The sequence below is a fragment of the Vombatus ursinus genome, unplaced genomic scaffold (genome assembly GCF_900497805.2).
Source record: "Vombatus ursinus unplaced genomic scaffold, bare-nosed wombat genome assembly UNPS02014786.1, whole genome shotgun sequence".
NCBI lineage: Eukaryota > Metazoa > Chordata > Mammalia > Diprotodontia > Vombatidae > Vombatus > Vombatus ursinus.
Window position 1 is genome coordinate 52,077,626 of NW_020954564.1, and position 18,827 is coordinate 52,096,452.

The 18,827-nt window shown below is 39.5% G+C and overlaps 1 protein-coding gene across 1 annotated transcript; it reads left to right on the forward strand.

Moving 5' to 3' along the window:
* Positions 1–3,010: 3,010 nt before the first annotated feature.
* Positions 3,011–3,952, forward strand: LOC114047288 (olfactory receptor 6B2-like). The gene has a single exon (XM_027868063.1). The coding sequence runs from the start codon at positions 3,011–3,013 to the stop codon at positions 3,950–3,952; it is 942 nt and encodes a 313-aa protein (XP_027723864.1).
* Positions 3,953–18,827: the final 14,875 nt, after the last annotated feature.

The following is an 18,827-nucleotide window of genomic DNA, read 5'->3' on the forward strand; positions in this document are numbered from 1 at the left end:
TTATATTATATTATATTATATTATATTATATTATATTATATTATATTCAACAAGCATTTATGCCAAGCACTATACCAGGTACTGGAATTCAAAGAAAAATGCAAGTTTTTGCCAACAAGGAACTGACATCCAATTGACCACAATCTGGGTCATGAGGCAGCTTTCATGTAGAAAACTGGGGGTCTATGCCAAAGCCTCACCTGTAATAATGAACTAGTCATAAGATCATAAATTATTTAGATTTAGATCATTTCAATTTAGAGCTGGAAGGGACGTTAAAGGTCACATCATTAAATGTTCCTGGTATTTGAATGAGGAAACTGAGACCTAGAGAGATGACATGCCCTAAATAACACAGATTAGAAAGGGCATAGATCCATATTTGAACTTTAGGTTCTCAGATTCCAAACCCGGCCTATTTTTTAAGAATTGGAAGTGACTTCATAAGCCTTCTTTTCCAACCAATACCTAACCAAGAATCTATTCCACAACATATTCAACAAGTAGTCACCTAGTCTATGCTTGAATACCTCCAGAGAGAAGGAATGTACTACCTCCCAAATGCCCCATTCCTCCTTAGGACTATTCTAACTACTAAGAAGTGTTTCCTTATATCAAGCCTAAGTATGTTTTTCTATGATTCCTACCTGCTGCTCTATGTTCTACTTTCTGGGGTCAAGCAGGAGACTAGTCCTCTGACTGGATGGAATATCACCTCCCCACAGCATGCAACCAGCTCCCAAAAGATGAGCTAGGTGACTGACTGAAGTATCTTTGCCCAATCTTTTGGGACTCTCCAAGGGACATAGATCCATAAAAAACTTTCACAAAACCACTAACTCTGGAAGTGCTCCACCTGTTAAGGAAGAAATATCAATTAAAAATGACAATTTTACCCAAACTAATTTTTATATTCAATGCCATCCCAATTAAATTACCAAAAAACTACTTTACTGAACTAGAAAAACTAATAAGAAAATTCAGTTAGGAAAATGAAAAGGCAAGAATATCGAGGAAATAATGAAAAAAATGTAAAGGAAGGAGGTACTTACTTAATCCAGAATTTAAACTGTATTATAATGCAGTAATTATCAAAACTATCTAACTGGTTAAGAAATAGGAAGATAGATCAATGGAATAGAGTAAACATACAATTTATAGTAGCAAATAAACAAAATAACCTTGTATTTGACAAGTGTAAAGACTTAAGATTTTGGGAAAAGAATTCATTATTTGGTAAAAAAAAAAATTGGGAAAACCAGAAAACAGTATGATAGAAACTGAGAATGGACCAATATTTTACACCATTTACCAAAATAAGGTAAAAATGGCTACATGACCTAGATATAAAGAGAGATTTTACAAGAAAATTAGAAGAACGTGGAACATATTACTTATCAGATTTATGGATAGGTGAACAATTTATGAATAAACAAGGGATACAGAACAAAATTAGTTGTAAAATGGATAGTTGCAATTACATTAAATTAAAAAGGGCTTGTACAAAAAAAAAAAACAAATGTGGCAAAAATTAGAAGGAAAGCAGAAAACCGGGGACAAATTTTTGTCAGATTAAGGTCTAATGTCTAAAATATATGAAGAACTTTGTCAAATCTATAAGAATACAAGTCATTGATAAATGGTCAAGGGATATAAACAGGCAGTTTTCTAATGAAGAAATTTTTAAAAAATTTATAATCACAGGGGAAACATGCTCTAAATCATTCCTGAATAGAGAAATGTAGATTAAAAACAACCTTGAAATATCTTTCAAAATATCTTTTACACCTACCAGATTTACTAAACTGATAGAAGGGAAAAGTGACAAATGTTAGAGAGGATATGGAAAAATTGGGACACTAATTCATTGTTCGTTAAACTACCTATACCCTTTCACGCAGTAATACCACTGTTTGGTCTATTTCCAAAGATGATTAGGGAAAAAGGAAGAGAACCTATATATTCAAAATGTTTATAACAGCTCTCTTTGTGATGGCAATGAACTGGAAATTGCAGAGATTTCCTTCAATTGGGGAATGACTGAACAAGTTGTGGTATATGGTTGTGATGGAATACTACTGTGCTATAAGAAATGATGAGCTCAGTGATTTTGAAAAAACATGGAAGGACTTGCATGAAATAATGAAGAGCAAAATGAGTGTAACCAAGAGAACATTGTTTACAGTAACAACAATATAGTTTTAAGAGTGATTGTGAGCAACTAAGTCATTTTGACTATTATAAATACCCAAATTAACTACAAAAGACCTGTGAAAGAAGACAGTATCTGCATCCAGAGAAAGAATTGATAAATAGAAGTGTATATAGAATAATTTTGCACACACACACACACATACACATACATACTATTTGTATGCCATCTCTAGGGTCTAGGGCTAGGGGTGTTGGGAAGAAAAAAAAAGAAATTTACATGATAATTTTGTTGCATATTTTAAAGGAATAGCAAGTTGTGTGTAGTAGATTTGCAGTTTCATGTATAATCATCTTTTCTATTGTACTATGTTATGGAAATGTTTTATTCCATAAATTAAAAGTCAAATTAAAAATATTTATCAGAGGAATCCTGCATGCTATATGGCTGCTTCAAACACTTTCTCAGCCAAGAATTTGCACCTTTTAGTGCCTCAGATATTTTCTGTAGAGAGGCTGATTATTTTGGAGGTTTGAACCACTTGTTGAAACTGTATGATCTCCCACATGCACTGGTAGGCAAACTGCAATACAGTATTTGTTGGGAGTAAATTGACATAATAATGGCATACAGTACTGAAGGCAGGAATGGCATCTGCCAATAAAGAAGGAAATCCCTGGATAGGGGGAAACTCTTTCCCCCGATCATATGACCCAGATATTTGGACTTTGATAACAAGAACAAAGCATAGCAGAGGGTTTCTCATTGATCCTCTCTTCTGACCACCTAACCTTCAGTATTCTACATTATTTATGATTATTTTTATTTTGCAGATCTGGAACCCTCAAGTGAATCAGAATGAGAGGAAAGAACATCAGCAACATCAGCAAATTCTTTCTCCTAGGCTTCCCCACGGCCCCATGGCTCCAGTATCTGCTTTTTCTTCTCTTCCTTTTTGTTTATCTCTTTGTCTTGATGGAAAACTTCACTATCATCTTCACTGTCTGGGCCAACACCTCCCTTCATAAACCTATGTACTATTTCCTGAGCAACATGTCATTCCTAGAAGTTTGGTATGTCTCTGATATCATTCCCAAGATGCTGAGTGGTTTTCTCTTTCAGCAAAAAAACATATCTTTTGTTGGATGCATGACCCAGCTGTACTTCTTCATTTCTCTTGTCTGTACTGAGTGTGTCCTTCTGGCCTCCATGGCCTATGACCGTTATGTGGCCATCTGTTACCCACTCCAGTATGGAGTAATCATGACCACAAGGTTATGTATGCAGCTGGTGGCCTTTTCCTATGCAACTGCCTTCATCATCTCTGTGATCAAGGTCTACTTCATCTCTCATGCCACATTCTGTGGTTCTAGTGTCATTAACCACTTTTTCTGTGATGTCTCCCCTATCCTGAAACTAGCTTGCACAGACTTCTCAACAGCTGAACTTGTAGACTTTGTCCTGGGGTTCATCATCCTGGTGTTCCCACTCATTTCCACCATGCTGTCATATGGCTACATCTCTTCAACTGTCATCCGAATCCCATCATCCACAGGCCGCTGGAAAGCCTTCTCTACATGTGCTTCCCATCTCATTGTTGTGACCATTTTCTATACAGCCTTAATCTTCATGTATGTCCATCCCCAGGCCATTGACCAAAGAAGTTCCAACAAACTGATTTCAGCCATATACACTGTTGCAACTCCAATTTTGAATCCACTAATCTATTGCCTCAGAAATAAGGAATTCAAGAATTCCCTGAAAAAGACTATGGGCCTAGGCCATACTCTTGAAAAGTAAACCCTATCCTAACCAAGAATAAAACATCCCAGGACCTTAACCATGGCTAAAAACATCTATAATCATATCATATTATATAACCATATAGTAGTAGTAGTAGTAGTAGTAGTAGTAGTAGTAGTAGTAGTGGTGGTAGTAGTAGTAGTAGTAGTAGTAGTAGTAGTAGTAGTAGTAGTAATAGTAGTAGTAATAGTAGTAGTAGTAGTAGTAGTAGTAGCAGTGGTGGTGGTAGTAGGGTGGAGGTGGTGGTTGTGGTGGTGGTGATTATTATTTCATTATTTTTCAGTCATGTCTAACTCTTCATGACCCCATTTGGGATTTTCTTGGCAAAGATACTGGACTGGGTTTGCCATTTCCTTCTCTAGCTCATTTTACAGATGTTGGCAAACAGGATTAAACGACTTGCCCAGGGTCACACAGCTAGTAAGTGTGACATACATATGACATGAATAATTTGGGAATACATTTTGCTTGACCTTGCAAGTTTGTTTTAAAACTTGCTAATTATGAAGTGAGTCAGCGTGGTGTCCAGAGGTGTCAAACGAGCATCCTGGCTGAGTGTGGTTTGAATCAGATTAAAATATAACTGGGAAAGGTTCAACAAAATAAATAAAAAATATAATGCAATATAATGTTAATTGGTGATTTTCTAAGTAAATATTCAGCCTGCAGTGATCACTTTACATCTGAGTTTTAAATCACTAGGAGCAGGCCTTGGAATAAGAAAAGATCTAGGTTCAATTCTGGCTTCACACAACTGACTGTGTGACCCTTACTCTCTCAATTCTCTAGAGGACTGTCTAAGACTATAAACTGACTCTACACAGAAAAGGTTTCAACCTGCATTGGGAGTTTCTTCAGCTGAGAGTTCTCCCTACCAGTGAAATCACAGATCTAGTGTCTGCCCTTGTCCCTGTGCCTGTCCTTATTCTATCAACCTTCTACTTTCCCCACATTATCTTAGGTGAACATGGCTATAGCTGCCTAATCATGCCTTCCAAAATACACCAGTTTCAGCCCTCAGCAAAAGATTATTGTATCTCCCCATCTAGCTTTAATCTGCTGAAACCATTACAAGAACATACATACTACAATATGGATTAGACTATCCATACAGAAAGAGTAGACCTCCAAGTATCATTAGAGAATACTTTTTCCCCTGTATTTTGGACATTGCTCAGAATCTGGAGCTAGCAGCCTACCTCTGCTCTAAAAGTTGGTCTGATTTTCTATACCTCTCATTACCCAGATCTCCAGCACAAACTGGGGGCTGTTCATTAACCACTGATTTCAACTTAGTTCTCAAGACCTGCCTTCTTTAGACTTCCTGAGAACTCCATCATAGACCCCTACAACTTCAGAAAATGAACTATACACTGAAGGAAAACTGAGCAGTCTTCCCCCAGGCTGTATCTTTGTCTACATAAAGAAGGTGTATAAGTGTGTAGTTGCAAACAAGTACAACATTTGAAAGACAAATATAGAGTCTAGGTTATGCCAGGAAGAAATTGGGTAGGAAGATACTTCTTCCCTTTCTACTAAACAAACTAGGCCCTTTAGTTGAATAACTGGCCACAGGGATAACAGCAGCATAACAATTAGCACTGGACCCAAATAGGAGAACTTACCTTTTATAATTCAGCTATCATCTGTATCAGCTGATGTTTCCAATATTAGAGTCTTCTTTGATTTTCTAGGGTAGTATGATGTAATGTACAGTCTGTCTTAAAAACTGCTATATTCACATGAGACACTTTGATGCTTGAAGGCAGAATAAGGATTTTTAATAAACAAAAAGAATTATATTAGAGACTTCCAGGAGCCAAGATGGTAGACTAAGCGGGAAATTGCCTTAACTCTACTATACTCACCTCCAAATAACCATAAAATAGCAACTCAACAAGGAATCCTGGAACAGCAGAACCAGCAAAAAGATGGGTGATAAAAATCTTCCAGCCCAAGAAGCTTGGAAGGTCAGGAAAGGTCTGTCTCACTCAGGTAAAAGGGGAGTGCAGTCCAGGATAGGAAGCATCTGGGCAAGCCAGCACCAAGCCCCACCTCAGCCAGCCAGTGGGAGGTTTTGAGCCCCAGTGCAGTGGAGCAGGCAAATGCCAACACTGAGCAACACACTCAGCATAGCCAGGCAAAGGGCAGACACCAGTCCTGGGACACTAACCCTGCCCCCCAGGTGCCTCTGCATAGCCAGGCAAAAAGGCATGAGTGCCTGCCACATGCTTCAGTATAGCTCCAGGCACAGGCAGATGCCAGTGCTTGAACTCCTCATATAACCCAGCATAGTCAGGCAAACACACAGAATGCCAACACCCATACCCCCCACAAAGGTAGACACCAGATCCAGGACCCCACAGCCTCAGCACACAGGCAAATACAAGCACTGGGATAGACCCTCCATGGGAGTCAGCTTAGCACCAGGCAAGCTGCCAGGCTCCTGTGGCCTCCAGCAATACCAGCCACTCCTCACCCCACCCCCTCAGTGCAGCACCAGGCACAAGGGGCCCCTCATGCACCTCAAGGAAACATCAGTGAAGCACCACCACAGCCAGAACCTGAAGCCCCTGGCATAAGAAACTTGGGACAGTGCCCCTTCCACCCCAGGAGCAGAACTCAAATTTAAAAGTAAGGGAAAAGGCTGGAAAAGATGAGTAAAAAACAGCAACAAAAAACAGAATCTGAACAAGGAAAGTTATTATGGTAACAGGGAAGATCAAGACACAAACTCAGAAGAGAACAACAACGTCAAAATACTTATGGGCAAAGCCCCCCAAAAATGGGAATTGGTGTCAAGGCCAGAAACAACTCATGGAAGAACTCAAAAAGAAATTTAAAAATCAAATAAAAGAGGAAGAAGAAAAATGGGAAAAGAAATGAGAGCAATACAAGAGAATTATTAAAAAGAGTCAAGAGCTTGGAAAAAGAAAACAATTCCTCAAAAAGTAGAATTGGCCAAATGGAAAAGGAAATACAAAAGCTAACTGATGAAAATAATTTCTTAAAAATGAGAATTGGGCAAATGGAATCTAATGACAATCTGAGACATCAAGAATCAATTAAACAAAATCAAAAGAATGGAAAAAAAATAAAAGAAAATGTACCTCATTGGAAAAACAATGACTTGGAAAATAGATCCAGGAGAGACACTATCAGAATCATTGGACTAGCTGAAAGTCATAATCAAAAGGAGGAACTGGATATCATACACCAAGAAATTATTAAAGAAAATTGTCCTGATAATCCAGAAACCAAAAGACAAAATAGACATTGAAAGAATCCACTGATCACCTCCAGAATGAGATCCCTAAATGAAAACTCCATGGAACCTTATAGCCAAATTTCAGGACTACCAGGTCAAGGAAAAAATACTGCAAGCAGCCAGAAAGAAACAATTCAAATATCAGGGGGCCACAATGAGGATTACATAGGACTTAGCAGCTGCAGCATTAAAGGATCAGACGTCATGGAACATGATATTCCAGAAAGCAAAGGAGCTAGGACTAGAACCAAGAATCACCTATCTGGTGAAATTGAGCATAATATTTCAAAGGAAAAATGCCCACTCAATGAAATAGAAGAATTTCAAGCCTTCATAAGAAGAAGGCCAGAGCTGGACAAAAAAAAAAATGTGATTTTCTATAGCAAGATTCAAGAGAAACATAAAAAGGTAAAAAGAAAACATGGGATTCAATAGGGCTAAACTGTTTACATCCCTACATGGAAAGGCAATACTTGTAATTCTTAAAAACTATATCACTAATAATGGAACTAGAATTTCAGACGATGACATAATAAAAATTAAGGGATGAGAAAGAGGAATACACTGGGTGCAGAAGGAAGTGAGAGGTAACAGAGTAAATTATTTAACATGAAGAGGCACAAAAGACCTATTACAGGGGAGGGGAAATAGGAGGATGGGAAGTGGGCATCACTTGAACCTTACTCTCATCAGAATTAGCTCAAAAAGGGAATAATAAACACAATCAGTTGAAGTAGGAGGGAAGAAGATTAAGTAAGGTTCCTTTGCTTTCTGGAATATCATGTTCCATGACGTCTGATCCTTTAATGCTGCAGCTACTAAGTCCTATGTAATCCTCATTGTGGCCCCCTGATATTTGAATTGTTTCTTTCTGGCTGCTTGCAGTATTTTTTCCTTGACCTGGTAGTCCTGAAATTTGGCTATAAGGTTCCATGGAGTTTTCATTTAGGGATCTCATTCTGGAGGTGATCAGTGGATTCTTTCAATGTCTATTTTGTCTTTTGGTTTCTGGATTATCAGGACAATTTTCTTTAATAATTTCTTGGTGTATGATATCCAGTTCCTCCTTTTGATTATGACTTTCAGCTAGTCTAATGATTCTGATAGTGTCTCTCCTGGATCTATTTTCCAAGTCATTGTTTTTCCAATGAGGTACATTTTCTTTTATTTTTTTTCCATTCTTTTGATTTTGTTTAATTAAGTAAGATTAAGTGGGGACTCACAGAAGGGAGGGCAGATCAGGGGACGAAGAGGACAGAAGCAAAACACTGGTAAGAAGGGAAAGAATGAAAGGAGAGAGAGGACAAACAGGAGAAAAAAATAGAATGGAGGGAAATATGCACTTAACAATCATAATTGTGAATGTGAATGGGATGAACTGTCCCATAAAACAGTAGATCAAAAGCCAGAATCCTACAATACGTGGTTTATAAGAAACAAACTTGAAGGAGAGAGACACACACAGAGTAAATAAAGGTAAGGAGCTGAAGCAGAATCTATTGTGCTTCAGCTGAAGTACAAAAAGTAGGGATAGCAACCCTGATCTTAGACAAAGCAAAAGCAAAAATAGATCTAATTAAAAGAGATAAGAAAGGAAACTACATCTTGCTAAAAAAGGTACCATAGACAATGAAGTGGTATCAATACTAAACATATATGCACCAAGTGGTATAGCATCCAAATTCTTAAAGAAGTTAAGTGAGTTACAGGAAGAAACAGACAGCAAAACTATACTAGTGAGGGACCTCAACTGTCCCCTCTCAGAACCTGATGAATCCAACCAAAAAAGAAACAAGAAACTAAAGATGTGAATAGAATCTTAGAAAAGTAAGATATGACAGACCTTTGAAGAAAATTGAATGGGAATAGAAAAGAATATATCTTTTTCTCAGCAGTACTTGGCACCTACACAAAACTTGACCATGTGTTAGGGCATAAAAACCTCAAAATCAAATGTAAAAAAGGCAGAAATATTAAATACATCCTTTTTTAGATAATATGCAATAAAAATTACATTCAACAAAAGGTAGTGGAAAAATAGATTAAAAATTAATTGGAAACTAAATGATCTAATCCTAAAGAATAAGTGGGTCAAAGAAAAAATCATAGAAATAATCAATAATTTCATTAAAGAAAATGGTAACAAGGAGACAACATACCAAAATTTATGGAATGCAGCCAAAGCAGCAATTAGGGGGAAATGGATTTCTCTAAATTTTTACATCAACAAAATAGAGAAAGAACAGATCAATGAATAGGGCATGCAACTAAAAAAACTAAATAAAGAACAAGTTCAAAATCCCCAACTGAGCACCAAATTGGAAATCCTGAAAACCAAAGGTAAGATTAATTGAAAGTAAGAAAACTATTGAGCTAATAAATAAAACTAGGAACTGGTTTTATGAGGGGAAATGCAATACTATAGATAAACCATTGGTTAATTTGATTTAAAAAAGGAAAGAAAACTGAATATCCAGTATGAAAAATGAAAAGGGTAAAATCACCAATAATGAAGAAGAAATTAAAGCAATCATTAGGAAATGTTTTGCCCAATAGATCTGACAATCTAGGTGAAATTGATGAATATTTACAAAAATATAAATTACCCAGATTAGCAGACGAGGAAATATAATGCCTAAATAACCCCATCTTAGAAGAGGAAAATGAACAAACCATTAATGAACACCCTAAGAAAAAATCCCCAGGATCAAATGGGTTCACAGGTGAATTCTACCAAACATTTAAAGAATAATTAATTCCAATACTATCTAAATTATTTGGAAAAATAGGCAAGGAAGGAATCCTGCCAAATTTCTTTTATTACACAAATATGGCACTGATACCCAAACCAGGAGGAGCTAAAACAGAGGGGGAAAAACTATAAATCAATTTCCCTTATGAATATTGATGCAAAAATTTTAAACAAAATAGGAAGAAGGAGATTAAAATAATATATCAGAAGGATCATTTACTATGGCCAGGTGGAATTTATACCAGGAATGCAGGGTTGGCTCAATATTAGAAAAACTATCAGCATAATTGGCCATATCAATAAAAAAAGAAATTATATGATTATCACAATAGCAGGGAAATGGAAGTAATTTGTTGCAGCTGTTAGAGGAGAACAGCAAGAGCTGTCAACTGACAAGAAGACTTTGGCTTCTAGTTTTTGATTGTCTCAATAAAGGCTTTATGGTTTCAGCAATTTCTCTTTTGTGCCATCTAGAGCTTTACAGAGGTGAAACCTATAAAAAGTTGCCCTTTTTGCTAGAACTTCTGGGAGCTAAGATGGCGGAGTAAGCAGTAAACTGCTGCAACTCCTCCCTATTCACCTCCAAACAACTATAAAGTAGAGACCTAAAACAAAACCTGGAACAGCAGAACCAGCAAAAAAGATGGAGTGAAACTTTTTTTAGCCCAAGAAACTTGGAGGATGGGCAAGAAAGGTTCATCTCACTCAGGTGAAAGGGGAATGCAGCCCAGGATTGGGAAACATTTTAATAAGCCAGCAGCAAGCCACACCTCAGTAAACTAGTGGGAGATCCTGAACTCCAGTGTGGTAGAGTAGGCAGACACCAACACCAGGACCCCCCACATGCCTTAGCATAGCCAGGGGAACCCACAAACTCCAGCTCTAAGAACCACCATGTGCTTCAATGTAGCCAAAAAAAAAAAAAACAGGTAGGCACCAGCCAACACCACCCTACCACACTTCAGCTTAGCCATAGGCAAACAGGTAGCCTCCAGAGGCTAGACTGCATGTGCTTCAGCTTAGCTACTGGGAAATGCAGAAACACCACACTGAGCCTCAGCACATATCAGACACCACTACTAGGGCCCCAGCTCAGTACCAAGTAAGCTACCAGGCTCCTACAGCCTCTAACAGCACTGCCAATCCCCACCATACTCTTGCAGCATAGCATGATACAGGAGGGTCCCCCGTGGGACTCAGGGCAACATCAGGGCCTCATCAAGTGAATAGCCAGGGCCTGCAGCCACTGGCATAAGAAGCCCAAGGCAGTGCCCCTTCCACCCTGGGAGCAGAGCTCACATTTAGAAGAAAGGAAAAAGGCTAAAAAAAGGGGATGAGGGAATGAGCAGAAAAAAGAAATAATCTGACCATAGACAGGGAAGACAAAGATACAAATTCAGAAGAGGACAACAATGTCAAAATATCTGTGGGCAAAAGTCCCAAAAAAAAACAGGAAGTGGTCTCAAGCCCAGAAAGATCTCATGGAAGAGCTCAAAAAGGAACTTAAAATCATATAAGAGAGACAGAAGAAAAATTGGGAAACGGAGAGTGATGCAAGAGAATTATGAAAAAGAGAGTCAATAGCCAGGAAAACTGCTTAAAAAGTAGAATTGGCCAAATGGAAAAGGAGATACAAAAATCCACTGAAGAAAACAACTCCTTAAAGAGTACAATTGGCCAAATGGCAGAGGAAAGAAGGAGGCATATTGGAGAGATGGTGTAAAGGTGAAATTGACCTTTTACCTCAGCAAAAGATTGTATATAGAGGGTGAGAGATAGTGAGGAATTGAGGGTGATACCTTGGTTCTGAGCCTGGGTCTCTGGTGGTCCCCTTAACAGTAACAGGGAAATATGGAGGAGGGGAAGAGTTTAGGGGAAAAGTTGATGATGTCTGATGGACATCCAGTTTGAAATGTCTGAAAGGCAGTTGGAGATGCAAGATTGAAGGTCAGTAGAGAGGTTAGGGTAGGATAGGTAGTTTTGTGAATCAGAATAGAGATGGCAAATAAATCCTTGGGACCTGATGAGATCACCAAGTGTGGTAGTATGGAGGGAGAAGAAAAGAGTGCCCAGGACAGAGCCCTGTAGTACACCTATAGTAAGAGGCTGTGATCTGTATGAGGATTCGGCAAAGGATTCTGAGGAGTGGTCTTATAGATAGAAGAAAAACCAGAAAAAAGTGATGGCCCAAAAACCTAGAAGGAAGAGAATATCAAGGAGGAGAGAGTGATCAACAGTGGCAAAGGCTGCAGAGAGGTCAAGGAGAAGAGGACTGAGAAAAGACCATTGGATTTGGCAACTAAGAGATCATTGATAACTTTGGGGACAACAAATTTAATAGAACAAGGTCAGAAACCAGATTGTAAGGGGCTAAGAAGAGAGTGAGAAGACAGAAAGTGGAGGTACCTATTGTAGATGGTCTTTTCAAGGATCTTAACCACAAAGGGTAGAAGAAATATAAGATAATTATCACAGATGAACCACCTTGGATACATAAGATGCATCCATTATTATGCCAGAAAGGAACATACTATACCCAAATGAATTCAGCAGAAAAATGTTCCCATTAAGAAGATAAACATCTTGAGAAAAGATGGTTTTCTCAAGCCCTGGCCCTTGGTCCATTAGATGAGTCTGAGTCAGAGTAAGACAAAGTGGAATGTGGCTCTCAAGGTAGGGGGGAGGGCAGGGGAAGAATAGGTACCTACTGTTATCTACTGTCAGTAACACATTCATTCATTAACAGCTAAAGTGATACATGGGACAAAGTCCCTGGATTTGCCAGAAAGGTTTCTAACCTTGAGTTAATAGTGTATTCAGTGTCTTTCACTGGTGCCAGTAGTCATAGATTCCTGTGGATTCTTTAGGCATTATCTCCTACCTTGGGATGGGGGAGTCACCCTCATTCCACATTCTGAGCTTGCTCTATGCTGCAAGTCCTCAGATCTCAGAAGAACTGTGGATGCCTCCTCCCATCCCCCCAACAACCCTAAATCAGAAGACACCAAAGTTAGACTGATTTCCTAACCCCATCACAATCAGGCTCCATTAAAGACCCTAGAAGCCCCTCAGAAAGTCAATATTTATTAAGTAGCTACTTTGTGTAAATCACCATGCTTAAATATGCAAAACAGGAATCAGAAGTTAGAGTAAAAGGGCAGATGCATAAATAATATGGTTAAAAAAAGAAAGAAAGACTTAAGAACTCTGATCAACCATGATTACAGAGAACTAATGGTGAAGAATATTACCTACCTCCTGACAGAGTAGGAATTTGTTTTGCTTAATTATGTGCATTTGTTTAAAAAAAAAGTTTTATTTCTTTTTTTTTTCTTTTTTCAAGGAGGGGTGGTAAATGCTTACTAATTTAAAAAAAGGCATATATGGAGGAAGTGATATAATTGCAAAGTAGAGATGTAGGCAAAGTGATAAGGTGAATTTGAGGTGGATGAGATCCCTTTCAGAGTAGTTTTGGGGAGGAATTAAAGGGTTTCATTTTACAAGGGACAACTGAATTGTGAAGGACATTTTCATTTTACAAATGAGGACAGTGAAACCTAGAGATGTGAAATGAACTAAAGTCAAATAAGGGATAATTATGAAGCTGAGATTTTCTGACTCCAAATCCCATGTTTTTCCCACTCCACTACCCATCAATGCAGAGACTGAGAATGACGACTCCGAGGCAATGAGGAATACCAAGAATACCACAGTGGGTGATAGGCTATAAGGGAAATAAGGCCTCCAGCCCTTCTCTAGCCACAGCATGCTGGCTAGTCGTTGGCATCGTTACAAGTGTCACTGAAAAGACAGAGTTGATGGCTGCTAATTCCTCTTTTCAGGTGGCTAAGACGGGAGTAATGCTCCTCTTCCCCCAAGAAATCTACTCGGCCCTCCTCTGGGTTCCTCCCTGCCTGATTTGGGTCGCTCCAGGCTCCTATTTCAGCAGGACCCGCCCCCAATGGGAAGCTCTAAATACCTATTCTAGAGTTTGCCGAGCGAGACTAGATCCTCCTGAGTCATAGTCTGGGCGAAGGCGAAACTGTAACGGGCGAGTTTGGAGCAAGCGCCACCTTTCTGTGCTTTCTTCCCAGGGAAGGGAGCATCAGGGATACGCCCATCTCCTCAGAGCCTAAGAAAAAATGGGAAACTGAGATACTGGTCCAGGTAGCTCAGGAGCCTGCCGGCGTGAAGAAAATCGTGGAGCATAATTCTGGGCGACCTTTCCCTTCCCAACTGTTCTTCGATGGTTGTGCTCTCTTCTTCGGCCAGCTACGGTTACCTTCTAATATTGGGGGAAGTGAGAGTCTGAGTGCATCTGTTTTTCTGTTCTAGTGGAAAAGTTTCGGTCCTTACCCTCGCTTGTTCGGGCCCAGCCAGGCATCTTCTACCGGCCGGATTGGCCTTTGATCCCTGTGAATGATCAGGGTCTCGGCAGTTCGTCCCTCTCTTTTCTCCTGGTCTGGAGCCTTCGACCTTCTACGATCCAGCCGCCGCAAGCTGCGCACTTTTAACCTATTGTCCTCTGCTGTCTTGATCTCTGGGCAGAGGCTTCCTCCAGTTTCTTAGATTACACCTGACCCTCATCAAGGACGGTATAGCTAGTGGAAACCCCCTCTAACTGCCTAAAGACAAGCTGTGAAAAGCGTCTTTAAAGTGGTGCCGCTACCTGGCCTGATCCTAAACAGGTCCGCTTCCCTCCCTTCCTCGCCTTGGGGCCAAGATGGTTGGGAGAAAGGCTGGGCTTGCCCTAACCCCAACATAGCGTTCCTGATTTCTCTACCGAGCCTTCATTTCTTCCATAGTCGCTGTTACCCCAATCTCTCCCTCCTGACTCTGTGGAGATTCTGAGGCCAGAAAGAGCTATTCCGAGTATCTGCTCGGATGAGTTTACAATGCTCTCAGCAATTATGCTGCAGTTCAGGGGAGGCACATAGAAAACCACAGATCTTATACAGGTACATACTACATAACATTACTTGTAGGTACATACTACATAATATCATGTATTAAAGATAAACATGATATGCCTTACATACCCTCTAATTTCTGGGTGCCATCCTAACCAAAGTTAGCACACAGGTGTTCACTAGCAGTCACTGATAGCCTACATGCATGGGACCTTTGTCAGCTACCCTGAAGGCATTATCTGTGAAACCAGTTACTAGTCAAATAATCTGGGCACTTATCCACTGTAACCCTTTTTTATCCCATTATCCTATTCACCCTCTGTAAGTGAGCTGATAACCTTGGGTCCACTGTCCTGTAATATAAGGGTTGAGTTCCAGCCTCTGTGGCATGGGTTCTCTAGCGGAAGGGGAGGGAGGTCTCACTCCCCAATTGTCTCCTTATATAATACACATTCTGCCTGCATTCTTTGTGAGACACCTGATGTAATTCAGCAACTCTTGGTCAGAAATGGAGGTTTTATAACTATTTCTTTTTTTCTCAAGTACCCTCTTTCCCAGTATTTCTTTAGGGACCTGAGAAGGTCTCAAGGTTTCAACCAGCTTACATAACATATCAGCTACATCCAAGAGTCCTCGGCACTGTGTAAAGGTCTTTCAGAGGTGTCCTTAACACAGACCATAGATACCACCCCCAAAACCAACAGTCTTCATAAAGATATATAACAACATGATGTACCAGTTCTCTAATAACTGGGCAGCTGCGGTGGTTACTCACTCCACAATGACTCTTAGACTCAAGCCTGCTCCATTATTGGTACTAAATATATTACACTGTGAAAGCTAGTCATTTGGTAGAGACTTCTGGCATAGGAATCTCATTAGAGCACTGCCAATATGAGAAGCTTACAGTCCTTTCTACCACCCCACCAAAAAAAAACATCTTTCCACACGAGCATACCAAAATGTATCTTGTCTGTTGGTGGAAAACAGAGGTGAAACCAGTGTCTAGGTGTTATTACTATCATCATTATATAGTTATTTCCTATCCACGTGATCTTAAGCAAGTCATATAACCTCCTTAGGCCTCAGTTTCATTACCTGAAAAAATTGGACTAGGTGGCTTCTGAAATCCTTTTCAATTCTAAATCTGTGATCTTATGAAGTAAGGATGATGATTCATGATATTCCTGGCTGCTACATCTCTCTAGGTCCTAGAGTCTAGGAGATGAGATGAAGAGAGCAAGCCCAGAAAGAGCATAGCCTTTAAAATATTATCCTGAAGTACAGCCCACTACTACCACTCTCCTCAGGTCCCATGTTTCTGGTCATGTTCCTTCTTGCTATATATGATTACTCCTCAAATGCCTTCAGAGATATTTACTGCCTTCCACTCTCCACATCAAAGCAGAGGAACAATAATGTCATTTCCCCTCTCCTTTATTTGGTGGGTTTTGAAATAAGAAGCTCCTGCCCTGTTAACAGCCATAAACTATCTCTACAATCCAGGTAAATGAAGCACTGGGGCCCACTATTCTCTGAGGGGTGACCAATGAGCACAATACTATCATTTTCTAAAGAAATGATTAGTTTGAAATTGAAAAGTTCCAAACTGAAAAATTCAGAAAAGTCTCTCCAATCTAGGCACATGACTCAGAGCCCATTTTTCCTAAAACCTTTTATTCTGACTACAGACAAATAGTGTAAGGAGTTCTCCTCCCAACACACACACACACACAACCTAATCAAAATAACTAGAAAGTAACTTGGTGTCAGTTTTAATTGTATTTCCCAAGGTGGCTAAGCAGACAGATACCTATCAGGGTCAAGAGTCCTAAAATCTAGTGTAGACTTAGCTAACAATTGACTAATGATTCAGAGTAGGTCACTTCCCCTTTCTTGGCCTTCCTTTCCTTATTGGTAAAAATGAGAGGTTGAACAGAATGATCTCCAAGGTCCACTCAAGCTTCATATTTAAATATCCCAAAAAGAAATGCTCTCTAAGGTCTCATCAGTTTTAATTCAATTTAATCCAATAAATATTATTAACTACCCATCTATGTGAAGAACACTGTACTTGGGTTGAAGGAGATACGAAGAGCAATAGGACATAGCCCTTACCCTCATGAAACTCAGTCTAATAGGGAGATAGAGTACATACAGTAATTCTCATGACACAAAAGGACCATAGTAAGTGTGCAAGAGAACTAGAAGGAACATGTTACATAAGATCCAAGGAGGAAAAGAACACTACCTAGTTGAAAGATCAAGGAGGTCTTTGTGGAAACAATGACATTTGAACTGAGTCTTAAAGATTCAATAAGTTTTCAACAAGTAGAAATAGAGGGAAGATATTCATAGGACCAAGTACAATGGGAGCAAAAGGCAAAGTACAAAATGCAGTTATCTCTTCCACATTGCAGGTGTTAGGGGCGCAGCACGCCTATAATCTGGAAAATCCACACAAAAATTTTTGGCCCTCTGTATCAGAAAAGAAGTTTGAATTATTATGGTATTAAAAGATAAAATATGTTGATATTATACAATTCTATACATGTATTTTATGCATTTCTGAGTTTCTAAACTTTTTCTGTTTTGTCTGCTGGCTTCTTTGTGTCATCTGTGGCTTCCACAAAACTCTCCAAAAATTCCCATTTAATTTTGTGTGCCAATCCACAATATATCATAACTGCAATGGGGAAAGTCATGGGGTGGAAAGAACAACTGTTCATTAGGAGGGTAGAAAGTAATATGATGTGGCCAGAGAATATTAGCATATGTAGGAGAGAAGTGTGAACTAAACTTGAATAAGGTGGCACCAGATCATGGAAAGCTTTGAATGCCAGCTTAAGGCATTTGGCCTTTTATTCAATAAATTATAGGGAGACATTGAATGGTTTTGTGAGAAGAAGTGGTATCTAGTCTGTGTATGAGGAAGCCTAATTTAGCTATGGTTGAGCAAAAGATTGGAGAAAGTTACTAATCTATTGCAATCATACAGACCTATGCAAGAATGATTGCAATAGAAATAAAAAGTAATTGAGGGGTGGAGCCAAGATGGCAGAGTGAAAGCAGTGACTTGCTTGAGCTCTCCTCCAAACCCCTCCAAATACCTGTAAAAAAATGGTTCTAAACAAATTCTAAAGAGCAGAACCCACAAAAAGACAGAATGAAACAAATTTCCAGCCCAAGAAAACCCAGAAGGTTGATCAGAAAGGTATATTCGCCAGGCTAGGAGAGGAACGCAGTTTGGCATGGGTGCGCAAGCTGCAGCAAACCGGAAGCAGGCCTCAGAAGACTGAATCATGGGCAGCTGTGGCAGTTTCCAGAACTCTCAACCCACAAAACACCAAAGAAAACTTAGAAGGTCAGTGGGAAAAGTCTGTTTCTGCAGTGAAAGAGAGAAGCTCAGTCCCAGTCCCAGTTCCTGAGCGCAGCCCTGGGGCAGTGACTGCTTCCTGAGCTTCTGGCCCACAGACTGAGGGGGAATCAAGTGGCTGGGATCACTCTGTTGGTGCAGGATTCTCTTGCTTTGCCCATGCTTATATCTGGGTCATAGTTCTGGGTGGCAGTCCTAGGGCAAAGAGGAGTGCTGGCATGGTAGAGCATGTAGTGGTGGTGGAGAGGAAATCCTCCTCACAGTTCCAAGACAGAAAAGAGTGCTTGTGGTCACTCATAGACCAGAGCACAGGCCAGGAAAGGAGTAAACACCTCACCCCTTATCATACCACCATGGAAGAACTGAAAATTTACAGGTCCCTAGAAGTATCTCTGAAAACAACTGCACAAAACCCCCAAAGTTTGGTACAGTACATTCTCCACATTGGAAGCAGACCTCTACCTCAACAAAGAGTTTATAACTCAAATAATTGGCTGGGATTATGAACAAACCTCAAAAAAAATGTCAGACCATAGAATCTTTTTTTGGTAGCAAAGAAGATCAAA